This window comes from Homalodisca vitripennis, chromosome 1, assembly GCF_021130785.1.
Source record: "Homalodisca vitripennis isolate AUS2020 chromosome 1, UT_GWSS_2.1, whole genome shotgun sequence".
NCBI lineage: Eukaryota > Metazoa > Arthropoda > Insecta > Hemiptera > Cicadellidae > Homalodisca > Homalodisca vitripennis.
The window spans coordinates 62007789-62028690 of NC_060207.1; the positions used below are offsets into that span (position 1 = coordinate 62007789).

The window sequence follows — 20902 nt, forward strand, 5'->3', positions numbered from 1 at the left end:
AATTGTAAACACGTTTAATATTATTGATGTATCCATTACTGATTCGGAAATTATATCACAAATAAGAAATAAGTAAGCAATATTTGACATTATGTAGTATGTTACTTAAGATAAATAAAATACTCCAAAAATATTAAAATTACTTTACCAATCAAAACCTTGACAGTAATTTGATTTAATGTCCAAGATTATTTGATACGTCATTAGATTATGTGCAGTAACATTTTTTCTGCACAAGCAGTTAAGAACGACTCCGAGGATCGGGGTGTAACGCGCATCGGTATACAAAGAACAAAATCTGTTCCGCGTATATGTTACACAATTTAGTCCACAGCACCAAGCATGTTACACGTAACTGTTACGTTACCGTGTTCGGTTCGCCTCTGTATTCTGGTACATTCACAGTAACACGCAACTATACAATATTTTAAATATTTTATTGAGGAATTTTTTTCAAATTATATAATATTTTTAACTTTAACGAAATATACAAAGCTACTATTGGTTTGCTACTCAAAATATATGAATTGCTCAAAAGAAAATGTTTGTTTCATAACATCCAATTTATTTAATGATCAACCGAAATGGCCCATCCATCATTGGGCTAAATTATCCTTATAAGTCCTGAATCACTGTTACTCACTCCATCCTCGTATAATTTGCCTTCTCACGATCCTCGACCCCGTCACCGCCGTCAATCAGCCCGTGCCCGGCAGCGAATTTCTCCACCGGCCCTCGGACATCGCGCCGCCCGCGCTCGCGCTCCACTTGCTGCCACCTTCCGTGGTAAAGGCACGGCTGATAACGGCACGTCACGGTGCCGCATCACATCATTTCCTTAGACGATCATTAAATCTCATAGTTACGTCCATATGTTGTAATATGAGGCTGGCGATTGTCCGCGTATTGGCAAATAACAGTATTTAATTAATTAATTATCTATGTATGTCTAATCGGCACAAGTACAGTCTGGTGTACATCATTATAATCCCGTAATGGCCTCTTTTAACCTTATAAAATTGGATATTTAGGGTTAATATTTTATTACAAAAAAGTTTCACAAACAACACAACACATTTAGTATAAGTTTAAACACCAATTTTGAAGCAGAACTCTATTTGCGATCGTTCATTCGCGTGTATATAAACTGTTTACACACATTCTAATGAGAAAATTATCGGATAATTCTGTCTTAATGGCATACTCGTGGTTTAAGTTTTTTTAAAGCACAATTAAAAATAAAAACAAAACACAAATCCTTCAATTACTCGGTGAACATTGTATTGCTAATTATTGATGGACAGTTATTCTATCTTAGAAAGATATATAGGTTTACAATACACACATTATAATCTCCTTTGCCCAACTACAGTCAATCGGAATTATAAGATGTGTATATCAAATAAAAATACTTCATGAACACTTCAAGGCCATTATTTTAAATCATAACAACTGCCCTTGGAAACAAAAAATATGATGCGCAAAACTAATTTCCAATATTTATTTTTGAAACTCAGTTTTATAGTTTATGTTATAATGTATAGGGTTGATCCAATTGAAATTTTAAATTAGCTCCAGTTCACCTTCCTTTTATTACAGCGTCTGCAAATTTGAAATTAAGATTTCAATGGAATACAACCTTCCTACAATTGCTACATTATGTGTAGAAAACTCGGTTGCTCCACCGTGTTTAGAGATCGTGTCAATTGTGTACCTGATGAGATGATAAGCCACTACCACTTCACCTATTTATTTATATGTGTGTCTGATGTCAAAACGACGCAAATGTTTCGTTTTATCCTTCTTCGTCGTCGACTTTTTTGGATCTCTTCTGACGAACATGACTCGTCACTCGTGATTCCAGGAGTCAAGTCTGAGACATTGTCAAATACCAGAAGCTGCAATAAAAGAAGGTGAACTGGAGCTAAAATAAAATTGCAATTAAAATTAACCCATCCTACCATAGCTACGTTATCTGGATATTTGTTTTAAAGCAGTTTGGAGAAAATATCCAGTCAGACAATTTCATAAGGTACATATGTTGTTTGTTAAAAACGTTATAATATAAATTTCGTTATTTTTGACTTTATATTCATTCTGAAATAGTAACCTATTACCATTACCATTGCTATAATACGTAATATATTAACCACTTACTTGGATTGTAAGAAAATCATTTCTCTGTTAAGGCTCTCAAATTAGGACTTTCTCGAGAGCCTTTCCAATAATATTAATACCCAAATTCAGTAATCGCTTCCTCAACAGAGTAATATTGCCAAGAATCTACTACTCACTGTACCTTCAAAAGTTGCTCAAGGAGAAAATAATTAAAACCAAACCGAAATCCTAGTATAGTCCAAAATCGTACAGTAACAGTAAACATGTAAGAAGTGTAATGGAGAGTCCTATACGAAATTACGATAATTTAATGTTTAAATTCATTAAAATGTAACAGTTCACATTATTTGAACATGTAATACGCATACTGTATATACGATCTTAACAGAAATGAAACTATTTCACGTTAACACACACACACACACACACACACACACACACACACACACACACACACACACACACACACACACACACACACACACACACACACACAAGCGCGCGCGCGTATACTCGTGTATATATTCACTTTAACAGTTCTCAGTTTTTGTATTTAACCGTGAGTATTGATAAAGAATAACAACTGAATTAAAGAGTAAAGATGCGCACTGCGCCGATATATGATGGCTCTAATGCGCATGCGCGACGAAGACAATGACGTTCCGTCACCCTCGGCCTCAGCCGTTATATTTGTTTCAGGTGTTAGATCAGATGGTATTGGTCGCCATAAAACTCTTATATAGCAGCTACAGACAATCGATATCGGAAACTATTTCACTGATCCTAATAACGAAATATGTCTATTAATAGAAACATAAGTATATAACGTTCTTAATGATGACTTTGATTGTTCGTTTTAGCTTGACATTTTAAAGTTATAGATAGTAATCACCTGGTAGAACGCCGAGAGGGGAACCCCCTTCTACTACACATTGCCTCTCCCCTTACTTGTATTTCAAGTGTCTTTACTCTACTCACGTACGGTCTGTACTTGACCTTGCAGCAAGGATTATCGGCAAGTAGGCCAAGTCATCAATACCCTACAGCGTTGACGGAAGAGTACTTAAACATCGCCGCTTAGCCTTTTAGTGACGGAACTAACACAAATGGCGACCACTTGAAGGTTCTCAGTGCTCAAGACCGAACAACATTTTAAACATAAACATAGGTCAAAATCTATATTTGTACTGGTATTCATTGGGCACAAAACAGAGGTATAACACATTAATACTGAACTATCCTGTCAAGAATGAATACAATATTACTGTCTGAACGATACCCCAGCGCGCCGCATCTTCTATGGAACTCAGGACATTGATAAATCAACAATTGCCCAATTACAAGAATAACTACTAAGTATTAGTACAGGAGTTTATTGTACTTGTATTATTTAGTGTAGGCTATTTTAATTCATAGTGAGCCAACATAGCGTGTATGAACTTTTCAATCACAACAAATTGAATAGTATTTTATTATGTGAGAAATAACAGAATATTTAACCATAATTGTTGGGAAAATATAAATATATTTTTATTCATTGTTGGACCATTTTATGCAGTAATTATATAATACTTGAAGTTTTAAACCGTCAGGAATTGTGTTCGTTATTTGGGATAATAAGTTTGCATTGCTTTATTACAGTTCTGAAGAAATTATAAAACAGATCAGTTGCATTAGAAAGTAGTTCAAATTAGTTTAGAATATAAATAATTAAAAAATCATGCCAATACGAGTATTGATTATATAGTGTTTGGGTTTGAAATATTCGCTTCTTTCACAGATAATCGAGTGTTTTTGCAGTAATATGTTTTTTCCCACTTAACAAGAATAAATTGAACATAACAATACATTGCTTTCTCGTACACTAATTTCCTCAAAGTTTATTTTACTGCTTACCTTCATCAAGAATACCCGATCATCTAACAAACACACGAACTTTGAGTTTAAAACTCCAAGAGGTATCAGTAATTATGTTTCATTTGTGTTTGTATGTATTTTAAAGTGGAATAAACATAATATTATTTACACAACATTTGAAATGTATGTGCTCGGAAAAGAAAGGGTTAACGCAAACACTAGTTAACTAGCTTGAAAAAAAAACATTTAGATTTTGATTAGATTTCATATATTCTTTTCTAGAAGTTAATTATAAGTAGTAAAGAAGAATATTTACTGGAATGGATACAAGATAATAGCAAGAAGTTTTCGGAAACATTACTAAACTAACGAGTTGCTTTCTATTAAACTCAAAAATATTAGTAGCTCAGCCTACAAATGTCTTGCTATTTTAACAAAAACACAACATATTGGAGAAACCTAGGATTTTGATAAAACCGTGTCCTAATTGTCTGTCGGTCGCTGGAGAATACACTTTCAAGTCTCAAGGAGACCATCAGACATGGACGGTGGCACCAAATTCCGAAGATGCCGCAGAAGAGAAACACGTTTGGGCGGTAGAGCCCACAGCAGCAGCAGGCAGGAGCGGCCGAAGTAGGATAAACCCATGCGACTGGGTCACAGGTGATTACGAGAACACATAACAGCTGATGTTGCTCAGCGACTTTCTAGTTGATAAACCAGCTGTTCCGCCATAGAGGACACATCTCATATGCCATGGAGGAGAAGGATCTAAGCTGATTATTGTACACCTTCAAAGCGCAAAGATCAGAACAATGATGAGTGAATAAAAATATGGTTGCATCCTTGAGAGTTATTTCAGGATGATCGTTCTCTTCACTTTAAATCCTAGTCTGGACTAAATAAAGTAATGTTCCTTCCTAAGAGTCTTTTTTAGGTTTAGTGACAGACAGCTCTAACTTCGCAAAAAAATTAAACACATATCTAGAAGCATGTTAAAAAGATCCAAAAGCGTCATTAGTCATGCGATTACGTTATAGGTCTGTAAGGAAATCCTTAAAACGAAATGTGTACTAAATAGTTTCTAATTTTTTACAAATGCTTAATTTCTGAGAATGAATTACTAACAAATTATGAAAATATGATGTACACATTCCGAAAACTATTAAACTTATGCATATTGATAATAAAACATCTAATATTGCTTCATAGCGATTTGCCACTTCAGACACGTTCTTTATCCAAAAAGAGATGTAGCCTACTGGTTAATGAAATCATGGCAGGGCTCCCATCCCAACCAACTTAGAACCACACGATCTCCGAGTCACAGCCCATTCTGACCAATTTACCAGTAAAGCTCAGAGTTATTGTTTGAAGTTCTTCTTGAAACACTGTATATTACAATGCGGTGTACTGGGTGTGTTGTATGCAAGTACCTCTCTAATAGTTTGTGAGAGTAGGACAGTAAACACAGTTCTTGGTGGAACTAATGATAAAAATCTGCCGAACTCCTCAGAACCACCACTTTCCTGGTGTTGTCTAATCGGCCAGATGAGGACATCATGCCGGTGTCGAAACTATCCCTCACTTTCCCTCTACGGACACGGGACGACGGGTGACGGACTTATGTCGCTACGCGACGGTGAAAGGGTAGATAGTGGGTATCTGTGTACCCTTGACTTTCAACTGTACACAATTCCCCTGACCTGTCACGTGGCCAGGTACTATCACTGCCATCGCTAGGTGATAGGAGGTCACTGACACTTTCTTCGCTAGTGTGAGTCATACGATCGCGTTACGCAGAACCTTGAGTCGTAGCAAAAATAAGTAACTGGTAGGTGGTAACTGGTCTGAAAGTGACGAAGTAAATTCTGTAGTCGCCTTGTAATTGAATGACTAATTACTAGCACTTTAGTGTGTTATTGGCACTTGCTGCTGAATGAGATCTTTGCATTGAGTGGAATTCGTTTCGCTTTCTCTAAAGTAGGCTACATGGTTAAGGTGAAAAACTCGTTTTCTCGAAGTACATAAATGATACGCTTGAAGCGTAACACGAAAAAATAGAGATTTCGGTAAGTTTGTAACTCACATTTGAAGAATCCGAGGGGGATTTCTGAGAGAGCGATATAGACTGTGGAGATAAAACAAGAAGACCACCAGAGCTGTAGGGACTGCATAGGTCCATCCACTCAACCCACGAGTAGGAGTTGAGTTAATAAGAGCAAGGATCCCGTCCATACTTTCTTTAGTTTTATATTCTGATCCTTTTCTCATAGGATACAGTTTCTGTTGCTCGTAGAGTAATATTTTGGTTTTTACTTTATTGTGGGGAATAACAAATTATAATTTCGTTTACTTAAAACAAAGCTGTTCAAGAAAGAAACATATTGCAACTTGGAAATTGCAGGATTTGAGTAGCCCAATGTAAGATACGTTAAACATTATCACAAATATTACATCAGCAGTTTTATAAATTGCTTTTATACCAAGAATGTCGACACGTGTGAGCCTTCCCTCTAGGTGAATCCTTGAATCATACTTGAGTAGAAAACGGTTGAAACCTAGAGGTGAGGTTTGAACCGAGTATGTAGCTCACTAGTTTGTGGCGGCCTGACTCTAAAACAGGCCCTGAGGTCAAATAAATAGCTTCTGGTAAGTGGAAACACAAACGTGGCCGCCGATGATCACAGTGGACTCGCGTGTGGCGCGCGCATGCGCGAGCGGCAGTATTAGCCCTCATTATCCACAGCACCGAGCTTGGAGCAACGAAGCACATCACTGCCGGTGTAGGTACAGTAAAGCTATATGGTGCTATCTCCAGACGCGACGTCAGTATATTGAACCCTGCTCATTATCGTTGTCTGCCGCCCTCGCTAGCACCAATACACTGCGCGTGCGCTTGTGGCAGTATTAGCCCTCATTATCCACAGCACCGAGCTTGGAGCAACGAAGCACATCACTGACGGTGTAGGTACAGTACAGCTATATGGTGCTATCTTCAGACGCGACGTCAGTATATTGAACCCTGCTCATTATCGTTGTCTGCCGCCCTCGCCAGCACCAGTACACTGCGCGTGCGCGTGTGGCAGTATTAGCCCTCATTATCCACAGCACCGAGCTTGGAGCAACGAAGCACGTCACTGCCGGTGTAGGTACAGTACAGCTATATGGTGCTATGTCCAGACGCGAAGTCAGTATATTGAACCCTGCTCATTATCGTTGTCTGCCGCCCCCGCCAGCACCAGTACACTGCGCGTGCGCGTGTGGCAGTATTAGCCCTCATTATCCACAGCACCGAGCTTGGAGCAACGAAGCACATCACTGCCGGTGTAGGTACAGTACAGCTATATGGTGCTATCTCCAGACGCGACGTCAGTATATTGAACCCTGCTCATTATCGTTGTCTGCCGCCCTCGCTAGCACCAATACACTGCGCGTGCGCTTGTGGCAGTATTAGCCCTCATTATCCACAGCACCGAGCTTGGAGCAACGAAGCACATCACTGCCGGTGTAGGTACAGTACAGCTATATGGTGCTATCTCCAGACGCGACGTCAGTATATTGAACCCTGCTCATTATCGTTGTCTGCCGCCCTCGCCAGCACCAGTACACTGCGCGCTGGTACGTACTTCTTTCATTAGTCGTATTCATTCCACCTTCTAGGAAAACCCAACGTATTTATGATAGGAGTCTACTTTAGCTCGTCAAAGTAGATTAAAAACCAAAATTCATTCAGGTTGAAAAACTTTAACTGCCGTTATAGCCATCTGAGAGTATTAAAAGTTATTATTAAACCAACTAAACTGTACAGCCTTGTTTCCTGTACGGGATTTTTAACATATGTGGAACGTGTTATATTTAGCATAGCCTTCAAAATAGAGGGTATGTTTTATTTTTTCAAATCAGGATTTTGTCGAAGAGGAATTTGGAAGCGTGTTAATCATGTCTTGAAAACTTCTTTCAGAGCTAAAAAAACAAATAAGGGAATGAATAAATTGGTTTAGGACCGCCCTCTTGGGCCACCAGTACAATCGGGCTTTGTGTGCTGGTTACTGAAGTGCCTGAAGAATATTTTAATACTGTTTAGTCAGTAAGGGGTTTTAAAACCCAAGGGGTTAAAACATTTGTTTCATCTCGTAAGAGTATTCACTGATACTAATCGACCAAATTATTAATTTAATGTGTCGTTTAATTAATAAATCCCCTAAGCTATCGGGTAACTCACCTTATAAATTAATTGGGAATGATTAACATTTTCCCACAAGCAATTTAAAACTTGAAAACTAGAGGTAATATACGTTAATTGTACAATCGTTAAATGCGTTTTCAAAGATAGTAAATGAATTATCATAGAAAGTGGCTACACCAAACACGTGTAATCAAAGATGAGCTGGGAAGGGGGGGGATACTGGCTTTAAATAGGTTCTACTACCGCGTGAAAGTTGGGAACTGAGTTATGAATAGAAAAATAAGTTCGGACCAGTCGGGTAAGGCAATTAGGGCATAGGGACGGCTGGGATTATGTAGGGGTTTAGTTAGAAATACATTAATGACTTAAGGCAGTGTATTTAACTTATTGGCAGGAAATCTGTGTCTTGTTCATAATTAGTTAAAATCATTCGAAAATATGTATAGTGTTAATTCGAACATTGTGATTAAACGAGAATGTTACTATTGATTAAAAACTTACTTCATACAATATATTTAAGGAATAGCATTTTATACACGACAGTATTGCATTATTGACAATTTTGTACTGTGAATTCATGTAGTTGACTAGTATAGCAGACCTACTAGTTAACATAAAAAAGGAGTAGTTCTTTACGGTAAAAAGTTATAGCAAATTTGTAAACATGACACCAATTTCACATAATAATTGGTAGTTACAGGTTAAAAACTCTCCTTTTACTGTTATAGCAAACTCTAAAATCAACTATCAAAGATGTATAGGTATGTTTGAATGTTGCTTATTGCTGCATCATTTAAAAAAAAAAAAAAAATTATTACTTGGTTATTTAAGAATATATTACTTTAAACTTACAGTTAATGACAGTTTGGATATTAGAACAGCATTTCTTAAGATACCTACAGGCGTATTGATGTAAAAAGGTTTAAATAAATTAAATATTCAGTGTTTTTACTAATTTTAAAGACATGCGTGTGCTCATGCTGTGATAATAAAGTACACTTACCCTGGATGGCACGCGAGCTGAGTCTGCTATGAGTTTGGTGGTGGAGCCCATGGGGGTGTGAGGGGGGGCTCCAACCCCCCGGCTGGCTGCAATAGACGCCCCCGTGACGCCGCTCACACTACTGTTATCACTAACACCACAGTCCCCCTCTATATCGCGCTCCGACACACTCAGGGACGGCGCCACACCGGTACTGAGGGAGCGTGACGGTGAGTGGGCCCACTCCGGGGAGGGGGTGGGGGGCAGTCGATAGTCGCACAGGAACCGGAAAGCGCCTGTGATCTCGTCAGACGCCACGGAGTCTGAGATCGCCTCCCCCTCCTTCCTCCCCTCACCGACATCATCTTTGTCTTCAGGAGTGACCTCTCCCTCGAATCGCGACCTCGGGTACAACCCCTCACTCGGCTCTGAAGCCTGCAACAGAAACGCTTCCTTAAATTTGAATAAAAATAAATAAAATACATTTCCAGTAACAGTCTTGATGAAAAACCCGATGACAACAGAAACACTACCTTCTAATCGTTTACATACTTTTCAAGTAGCCAATTAGTGTTAAATTAATTTGAACGAAAACACCGTAAAGAAATAGACAAAGATCGATAACTATCGCAACTTTAAATCTTACTTTAAAAATTCAAAATTAATCCTTAAAAATGTTGTTAATGACTTCATGAAGGAGAGAAAGCTTTATTTATTCTTGCAATATCCGCATGACTATTATCGGTACACAATTATTTTGTAGCAACAATTAAGCAGAATTAAGCCCGCATAACTCACTACAATTATAAAGGGGCACTCTCCGCATGGAGCGTGAATCAGACTTTTTGATTCCATGTCCATGAATTGTTATTTTGTGCTATTTGAGTTATTCTTGCGCGTTTACTTCAAGCTAATGATAAGTTTGCAATACCAGTATTATTGAAGCGTGTACTAAGTTTGCTATGCTCGTATGCTGTACGCCAGTGTAATGTACGTGTCTGTAATATATATGAACTGCCAGCCTGTTTTAAGTGTCCAATTCCAGTATGCTCCAAATCTTGTGCTACGTTTGCGCTTGCAGGTTATCTGTAGCTATGTTAGTGGTCACTATGGACTGTGAAATGTGTGATTAATTTAATAAAATATATCTTGTGTCTTTATCATCTGTATTTGTAAGTAAATGTGGTAAAAGTTAACACACCAAATTATTTCATTTGGTAAGTTAGTGTTTACTTAATTTGTTAAATTTAAGTAATCCCACATAACATTACAGTTATAGAAAATATTTTGAATGTAAGATATTTTGGAGAATGTTAAAATATTACGTACTTCCCTCAATTCCTATGTAAAAAGAGTTCAAGCTACAAGCTCGAAGAGTTCTTCAAATCCAAACATGCAATACAATTCAACAAAGCTACTTACAAAAATTCTCTACTATGATACTATATTCAAACAAATATAATCTTAAATTATTTATATAAAGTATTAATGATAAAATAAACCTTAGCGATAATCAATAAACAAAATTATTTCAACAAAGACAATAGTGTCAAACTGCCGGAAAGCTGGCTGTTTACGGTCTTTGGTTGGTTAAGCTTCAGCCAATTACAATACAGCTCCGCCCCTTTAGCATGCGTATTATCGGTAGTTTCAGTTTAACACCCGTTGACTAAAGATGGCTTTCTATATCGTGACCGAAATATTTTAAGAATTTCATTATGTAAGCAATGTTTCGACACTTTGTAAACAAGAAGAAGACGAAGAACACTTTGTTCTGACATTACACCCGTATATCTGAAGCCACATTCGTCGAAACACATATGTTATCTGTTTCTGAATAAAAATCAGTATTTATTGCATCTGTTACAATTTCTGCTTGTTAGTTTTAAAGTAAACTCAAAAACTCGCACGAGCGCACTCGTCTCGGTGACGTGTTGTAGTACTTGCTGTTGCGTAGGGGACGGTTGGTTGTACTGTTGGCAAGCTGAAGGGGAGTTTAATGAGTTTTCTTTATTATCTCTAAATAACAAGTTACATTCAACATGGATATGTATGTAAGTGCGCGGACGTGTATAATGAGCGTGTACGAATGCGAGGCTGCATGTCAAAAACAGTGTGATGTGCTAAGATACCGAGGCTTTAATAATACCTTACAGCTACTCTTTATGATTTATTTATTATATCCTCAGGTTTATACGATGTGCGAGTGTAATGTGAAGGAGAGCAGTTGTTAGAGTTCCAGTTACCGATATACGAGTGCATGTTCAATCCAATTGTATTATTTTTATTTATTCTTAAATGCAATACGGATTTAAAAGAAGATAAAGAAGGGATGTTGGAGTCACATTTTTATAAAATAACAAGTGTGCATAAGTGCTTGAACACCTACTGTTGGAATTGAACACGTAACTAAAGGTTCATGAATAAGAAACTCATATTATTGTAGTACTGTATAGTGACAGTTAGATAATCGTAAACAGGAATGTCTCAGCCAGAGTGAGTAGGAAGCCTTGTTTTACCTATTTGTCATGTCACAAGTTCCAGGAAGCAATCAATACATTCATTGCAATAATACAAGTAAGTGTGAGACCAGCATATGTAGGCCTACTGCAAACCTTATTAATAGTCAAGATACAGTTTATCATGTGGTCAGGCGGTTTGATGTCGCACACAAACTTGCTTCTTGTAGCCCTACGTCTTATAAATAGCTTAGATACAATGTATTATAAATTGCCGTATATAATGAAATAAAATAAATAGGTACAGTTAGTAAAGAACAATCCCTGGTTTCTGTGCCACGATGCAAACTTGTTCCTTCTACATATTATAAACATCCTGGATACAATCCTAATTCTAATATTATAAATGCGAAAGTGTCTTTGTTTGTTTGTTTTGCTTTCACATATAAACTATTCAACCAATTGTAATGAAACTTGACACGGAAATGCCTATTGCTCCTAGGATGAACATAGGCCTATTCTTATTTCGTGAATCCTTCCACTGGTATTATTAAAGCAGCAAAAATTCCCACCTTGGTTTAGAAAGTTTAAGTAATCTGAATTTAAAGAGCCAGTTAAATGTATTGACTATAAACATAGTATTATATTCTTTTAACCAATATTTTAAATTTGTTTACATTAATAGAGTGAAACCATTACAACATTAAAAACACTTCTTATTTCAACTTCGTGGCAACAAGACAAACCTATTTATTTATCCTAGGTCACAAAGCAAAACACAAGACACTAAATGCAATTTTTATGACAGAAAATCGTCGAGGGGACATCGCAACCATTTCTCACTGATAAGGTATACGATACTGATTATATATACTTATATAATTCATAGACTGGACCGAGGATATAGTATAATGTAGACAACGTGGATTGCGAAGCGAAAACTGTATCATGTATTATCTTTACATATGGATGAATGGCAACTGTCATGAAAACTGTATCATGTATTATCTTTACATATGGATGAATGGCAACTGTCATGAAAACTGTATCATGTATTATCTTTACATATGGATGAATGGCAAACTGTCATGAAAACTGTATCATGTATTATTCTTTACATATGGATGAATGGCAACTGTCATGAAAACTGTATCATGTATTATCTTTACATATGGATGAATGGCAACTGTCATGAAAACTGTATCATGTATTATCTTTACATATGGATGAATGGCAACTGTCATGAAAAACTGTATCATGTATTATCTTTACATATGGATGAATGGCAACTGTCATGAAAAACTGTATCATGTATTATCTTTACATATGGATGAATGGCAACGGTTGTCATGAAAACTGTATCATGTATTATCTTTACATATGGATGAATGGCAACTGTCATGAAAACTGTATCATGTATTATCTTTTACATATGGATGAATGGCAACGGTTATGAAAACTGTATCATGTATTATCTTTACATATGGATGAATAGCAACTGTCATGAAAACTGTATCATGTATTATCTTTACATATGGATGAATGGCAACTGTCATGAAAACTGTATCATGTATTATCTTTTACATATGGATGAATGGCAACTGTCATGAAAACCGGTATATGTATTGTCTTTACATATGGATGAATGGCAACCTGTCATGAAAACTGTATCATGTATTATCTTTACATATGGATGAATGGCAACTGTTCATGAAAACTGTATCATGTATTAATCTTTACTTGGATGAATTGTCAACGATGAATTATGGCAACTATGAAAACGGTATCATGTATTGTCTTTACATATGGATGAATGGCAACTGTCATGAAAAACTGTATTGAAATGGGTTATTATTACTGATGTTGTATGTTTTTAATTTTCAGTAACAATATCTATATCGATACAATTTTAGATAACTATACTGTTTTGAATCCAACCTCATTTAAAAATGATATAATATACGTCTATTTATATTGTTTCTCGGGGCCAAATTAGCAAACTCAATTTTGCGTTGGAAAAATATAATTAATTTGAACTAGAAGTGCAAAAACCGTAAATAAGAAATTAACTCATACTGCTTAACTTCTGGCCCTCGTAATCATGAACGCTGTAAAATAGATACCTGATGGCCGATATAAAACTAATTCCACTTTTAAAATGTCATATGACCATATCATATTACACCATAAAGTGCTCTCCACTAAGGAAAACTACGAATTTAGACTACCTAACTTTTACTGAACATTTTTAAGTCTGTTATAAAAACCCATTTTAGATGTCTTTGGACAGAAGTGGGCTTCTCTGTTCTGTGATACGTATTCTTGATCGGGAAACAAATCAACAATGGAATAGAAAATAATAAGAATGAAATAAATTACCAATACGCTCATTGGTTATCGGAGATATAATTCACTCTATCCAGCATTGCTCATACTCGTGCAAAGCTTACAAAATTCCGTGCGAAGCCGCGGGGAACTGCTAGTACATTATAAATTATATATTAATAAGTAAAATACATAGTAAGAGTTACTGTAGTAAATAAGAATCCTTGTCCGCTGTGTCACGACACAAACTAGTTTCATGTTTCACAAGTTACGATAAACTCCTCGGAAGTTGCCTACGTGACTTACACTACTGTAGGCCTACGTACTGCACGTCTTATAAGTGGTCTGTGTGAACTTTATTAACAGTGACAAAGATGTTGAGTAGAATAAGTAAGATAAATAGTAAGAGTTACTGTAGTAAGTAAGAATCCTTGTCCGCTGTGTCACGACACAAACTAGTTTCATGTTTCACAAGTTACGATAACTCCTCGGAAGTTGCCTACGTGACTTACACTACTGTAGGCCTACGTACTGCACGTCTTATAAGTGGTCTGTGTGAACTTTATTAACAGTGACAAAGATGTTGAGTAGAATAAGTAAGATAAATAGTAAGAGTTACTGTAGTAAGTAAGAATCCTTGTCCGCTGTGTCACGACACAAACTAGTTTCCGTTTCACAAGTTACGATAACTCCTCGGAAGTTGCCTACGTGACTTACACTACTGTAGGCCTACGTACCTGCACGTCTTATAAGTGGTCTGTGTGAACTTTATTAACAGTGTGACAAAGATGTTGAGTAGAATAAGTAAGATAAATAGTAAGAGTTACTGTAGTAAGTAACAATCCTTGTCCGCTGTGTCACGACACAAACTATGTTTCACAATTTACGATAACTCCTCGGAAAGTTGCCTACGTGACTTACACTGTAAGCCTACGTGATTACACTACTGTAGGCCCTACGTACTGCACGAACTACCGTGACCTTACTACGTACGATAACTCCTCGGAAGTTGCCTACGTGACTTACACTACTGTAGCCTACGTGACATACACTACTGTAGGCCTACGTACTGCACGTCTTATAAGTGGTCTGTGTGAACTTTATTAACAGTGACAAAGATGTTGAGTAGAATAAGTAAGATAAATAGGTATGGGCTAGTTTAAATCCTTGTTTTCTGTGCCACAACACAAACTAGTTTCTTATTTTGCAAATTTCTTCGTGTTTACCTTAAATTACTATAGCGTATTTACGGAACACCTTATACATTGTCTTTTTACATTTTTTATTATTAATGATTTATGTACCTAACTATTTTATCGTCATATTTTTTAATTTTCTGTAAGTCCAAGTAGGTGTGTGACTGTATATTTACAAAAAACGCTTTATCTTTCCTCAAAGCAGTATGTAATTATCTAACCAAAGTACTTGGAAACTCCATGCATGATTGTGTAAGTTTACTTACAGTCCTTCACTTTCTTTGTTCTCCAGTGGTGTACAGAAATTATTACTAAAAACTATTAACTTAGTAAGTTATTCACTTAGATGTATCTCACTCCAATTAGATGAAAGCGCAACAATTTCAATGTACTAAGCCTAAATATTTTGGCATTATGTTAGGCTTAAATTTTACATATTAAGAAATAAAACTTGAGAATTTCTCTATATGTTTTGGGACTTTTTATTGATAACTGGACTCATTTATGTTCATATTATTTATTATTATATTTTTCTACTACTGAACACCGTTAGTTTTACTTAAACACTTATTTTTTACGAGTAACTTTCAACAATGAATTATTAATTAATTATTACCTCTAAAACCATATTGTATTAGTTCAAAGAATTGATCTACTGTCCACACTATCTTCCCCGAAAACTAAGTGATTGAAAATGCTAAAATTTAAAATTATTAAGGTTGTACAGTTCGTCTATTACTCTCACGATAAATGTTTTCCTAACCAACTGCACACACCCATTGATTACCGTGATACAATTTACGTATCACTCATTGATACTGCGGGAGGGGAGAATCCCAGCAATACCAGCATTATATAACAACATAATATAACATAATAGTATTCCATATTGACTGATGTCAATATTTTCCTGCTATAAAAGTTCACAATAAAAATTAATCATTTGTTACAAGTCTATTTTGAAACTTATAATGTAGTCTATTATGGTTCACTAAATAAAAATCAACATAACTTTTAAGCTTATATTAAATTAAACAAAACCAATGCGCTACAAAATTCTTCTCCAATAAAAATACATACAAAAGAGATGACTCTATTTTTTACAAATTTCAAAAACATCCAGCATGTATGGAAAATTAAATACAAACGACTATTTTTAGAATATGTAAGAAGGGGTTTCATAAATCTAATTTCCCCATAAAAAAGGTTAACACTACGTTATTTAGTATACTTGTTTTAAACCGGAATGTATACAGTTTTCGTTAAATAAATTCTTATTGATATCGTCACAAATTATTAAAATACTGTTTAAAATTGTTACTTCATATTTTTACGGGAAGAATTCACTCAATTCTAATAATATTTGTTATAATTATGTTAAAGGCTGAATACTATTGCGTTGACTGTATTGCAATGTACATTTAGTCCTCGACATGACACGATTATATCGATATAAGCAATTGGAATATATCTCTTCAATCCGACATTTAACTAAGTCACTATTATTAATAAATGGAAACAACAAAATTTAAGGTCCAAATCTTTCGTGCTACCGCAATAAAAAATTACGTATACAGATGACATACAATAACAAACGAAACAATATGACATACACACATTTATTCATGAACGGAACTGAACACAAAATTACAATCAGCTCAGATATTGTATTATAGTGCTGTTAAAATAATTATAACAATAAACTTTAATCGATTTAAAATGTATTATTCATGAAACTCGACGAGCGTTCGATTTCACCTCTTTACATTATATGGTGTAGTCTATGGAACTAGGCCAAGTTCCCACCCACTTGTCACACGGGTCATCATGGTTTATTGTGACGTCATTTATCAACCAGTTTTCTCATGCCTAGAGCCATTTCAAATTTTATAATCACCATTAAAGTCGTAACGATATTACATTTCTATTGCTATTTTGCCAATATATTATTGGATTCTAACAATATTGATTTTTAACTTAAAATGTGATATGACGTGAATTGAAAATGTTATCTCATTAATATCGCATTCTGATGGGAGACATTGTACACCAAAAGGAACCCACTGCTATGTTCGATCGTTAATATCGATGAACATTTATACCGATTGGGAACGTCTAAAAAACTGATTTTTACATATTTAATATTATAGTTAAATATATAGTATGATTATAAATTATGCACATTATAAATTACGATTAAAATACATCAAGTATTTAATTATTACTCTGCAAAATATATATCCCACTACTTGGAAATTCCTTGAAATAAATGTTGGAAACGAGTATGAAAATTTATTTGTTTCATCAAGGACTTATTTGTTAATGGAGAACACCGGAAACTTGGCAAGAATACGTAATGGTTTGTCATTCAGCTGGATTAATGTTTGTATTTGCAGTATGATAATAAAATTAGTTTCTTTCCCTTCAACTATTGTTTCATTCTCACTTTCTTTTAATCGTCGCTTTCAAGGGTTGTAAATACGGAATATCATGATTAATTAATTACATGGAAGCAGACGTCTGATTTAGAAAATGGTTTTTTCGAAGCCTACCAAATATTGAATCCTTCTTACAGACATGTGGTGGCTCGTCTGTTCGTCTGTACTATATTTATTAATAGAAAAGTTCTAGATACTAACAACTAGGTACACAGGTTCCTGTTGGTCGAAGGAGGATCTCTATAGATTTTGATTAAAAGATCAAAGAGCAGTCAGTCTATGCGCGTATTACGATTTCTTCCGTTACGTTATGTCGGATCCTTTGAAATCCGTAGTATCGGTTTAATATTTTCAACACACAAGAGATGTGAATATGCGTGGAATCGACCCGCGATATTTCAGCCATAGTCTTGACCTCGGTTTATCTAAAGTTGTCCATATTTTAAACCGTAACTTACAATTAAAGGGTGCTCACAAGTTTGTTTCCCCAATAAATCATTAAATAAAAAACACTTTAGCACGAAAATTCAGAAGAGTTTGTGTTTAATAAAGCGGCACTTCCACGAAGCAAGAGACTGACTAATTTTCATTCAACTTGCGATCAACTTTACTCCGGCCAATTTAAAGTTTACGCCACTTTAATCACAGGCATAATTAATGATCCTGTTCTAAATTACATTTGTTAATTTAACTGCCCTAGAAGGGTTCAGTCGTAAATCAGATTTATTAACAACAAATTTATTATTGTTTGTATCACATGTATTTCTACTTTGTTGTTCCACAAAAAAGACGCATTAAGACAAATATATTTTACAGCGTACTAGTTCCTTGCTAAGAATAGCCGTAGTCAAGATTTTGTAAAAACCTGTTCGCGCTATTTAACGGATGCATTTTTATGTAGTCAACGGTTCATTGTTCTCCAATGGCTTTATGAATGGTCAGTAACATATAAGGCAGAGCGGTCATCTTCAATATTAAGACTACGATCGCCTTTCCTCCATTTTAAATTACAGTTTGATGTATCGTGGTTATGACAAAGAAAAAATAGCACACATGAGAAGGATACTTCCACACTGGATTTTCAGTTACAATACCGTATTGTATATGTGTAATTGCAGATCGTATATCATTTTGCATGTCCGAAACGATTAACAAAAAAGTTCACGGCTGTTGTAAATTATGTCTAGTACTATCGTGTCGTATCCGTATTTAATAGTATCCTATAGTTTCGTATCTCTTTTTAGTATCCTATCATGTAGTATGCGTGTCTAGTCTACTTTTGTTCAAAACGCTAAATATTTGAGTTTTACCGCCACGCGGCGACTACGAAAGTGAGGTTAGTTGATATTTCGAGTGGCTTCTAACTGTGCCACATACTTTCAGTAACGAGTAAAAATGTACTTTTACAGAATTAGAATCTGCTAAACGGGTCCGAGTACTTTGTACCAGAAACGGCGTTAAACGTGTATCTGCATCGTAAAAATACCTAAAACCGTAACCTGTATCGGGTACATAATTTAGCGGTAACAGGTACTTTTAGGCAAACGAGTACTCGTAAAAATTACATGTTGCAGTAGTCCGAACGTGAACGGTTGTCACAGTAGAGAGTGAGTTGCCGATATCTGAGCAGTTCTGTATTGTGTTAGTCTGTTGTCATTCGTTGTCACTACGAGGTAACACCGCCCTGGGCAGTCTGGCGATTTGCGAGTTAAAACCGAAACTTTGGTGGTTACGATAAATTAACAAAACCTGCTCGATTTAATCTGTGTTAATAATTAAATTTTTGTAATACTGGTTAACAAAATTACACTTTGACGATAATGACTAAGAGCTCGATAACTGACCGATGCCGATTGTTGTGGACCATCCGGTCCTGGTCAAGAATAAAAGTTAAGTCGGCAACTTAATAACTTTATTTTCATACTGTTCTAAAATTACATATTCATTACAATAGACTTTTATATATATCATATATAAACTTTCGTTTTAATCGCATCACAAGTTTAGGAGTAATGAATTTTTAAAGTTGCAGTTTGGTTTAAAAGCGCCAAAAACCGGTATTTTTCGTTGTTGTTGATATAAAACTTGGAAGTTATTGTTGTAGTTTTATATGTGGAAACGCAGAAATAATCTAATTTAATATAACTTCCGTTATTATACATCTATTAGTTAGTTTGTAGTCAACTTTTAAATTTAGATATATCTATACAATTATTTTATCAAAACATCAATATTTAGCTTTGGTCTTGATTTATGGTTTAAACCTAACTATTTTGTTCAAGATTATGTTATGTTATGATTAAATTTGGTTTTAGTTGAATACATTAATTTCATGTAAACTTTATTTGTTGAAGAATATTTTAATTTATTATCCCAGTACAAGCTTCCCGGTGATTGGTGGTAGAATGTTTTTACTGTCAATTTTATACACTCTGACCTGATCTTTGTCTTACTTTTATTACTTCAGAAGTGCTATAAAATAACGAGTCTAGGATCCAATATTTCCAAACTTTCCCGGGGAACTGTCCCAGACCCCGTACTGTTCTAGACACCCCCAGAGGAGATTTCTGGGTGAGCTACTGTAAGGATGGGACTTTTTACTCAATGTATGGGAAATATGGCTAAAAGTATTAAAATGCTCTTTATTTATAAATAAATTAATTTCCTTCCGTAATGTTTTATTTAAAAACATCTAATTTTATTAAATTATAATCAATTAAAAACTGTTATAGCCCGTTAAAAACACGTTGTTCACTGAATCTATAAATCTTGAGATACAATAAAAATTCACATTATTTATCTTCAAGATGGGTCATTTTAATTTATTTTATTCATATAACGACGTGTCCCACACAGATTTGAGTGGGAAAATCTCTATAACTGAAATCTGCCTGTAGAGTTTGGGACTGCCACGACTAAAACAGTTAACACACGACATCGAGGTGTGCTATATAGGCTATGTACTAGTAGGATAATGTGGGTTAATAAATCATATTCTATATTATCATAGTAAAAAGTTAGTGGCAAATTTCTTGTAATTTATGTTGAAGTGTAACAGAGGAATTGCGAGTTGAACCACGTGGATAATAATCCTCGTAAATCCTTTAAACATATGATACATTTATTCTAAATTTTCCGACGAGAAACAGCCCATTCACCGATCAAGATCTGGCCATGTAGAAAGGAAGAACATCAACGACTAGACAATAATGAATATAAGCCACGAAAGCTTCAATAACCGCTTCTTTTCTGTTACATTGACGAATTTTTAGAAGTGCGTGTTTCTGTATTTTCTTAAACACGCATACGTTATACCAAGCATGTCCAAAAATGTCCCT

At 35.4% G+C, this 20902-nt stretch overlaps 1 protein-coding gene across 1 annotated transcript in view; it reads right to left on the reverse strand.

Moving 5' to 3' along the window:
• Positions 1 to 20902, reverse strand: part of LOC124362858 (sodium- and chloride-dependent neutral and basic amino acid transporter B(0+)-like) — a 133195-nt gene that overhangs the window by 74158 nt on the left and 38135 nt on the right. Inside the window, exon 2 of the mRNA XM_046817720.1 lies at positions 9168 to 9581. Within this exon, the coding sequence (XP_046673676.1) occupies positions 9168 to 9581 (414 nt within the window). The remainder of the gene's footprint in view (positions 1 to 9167; positions 9582 to 20902) is intronic.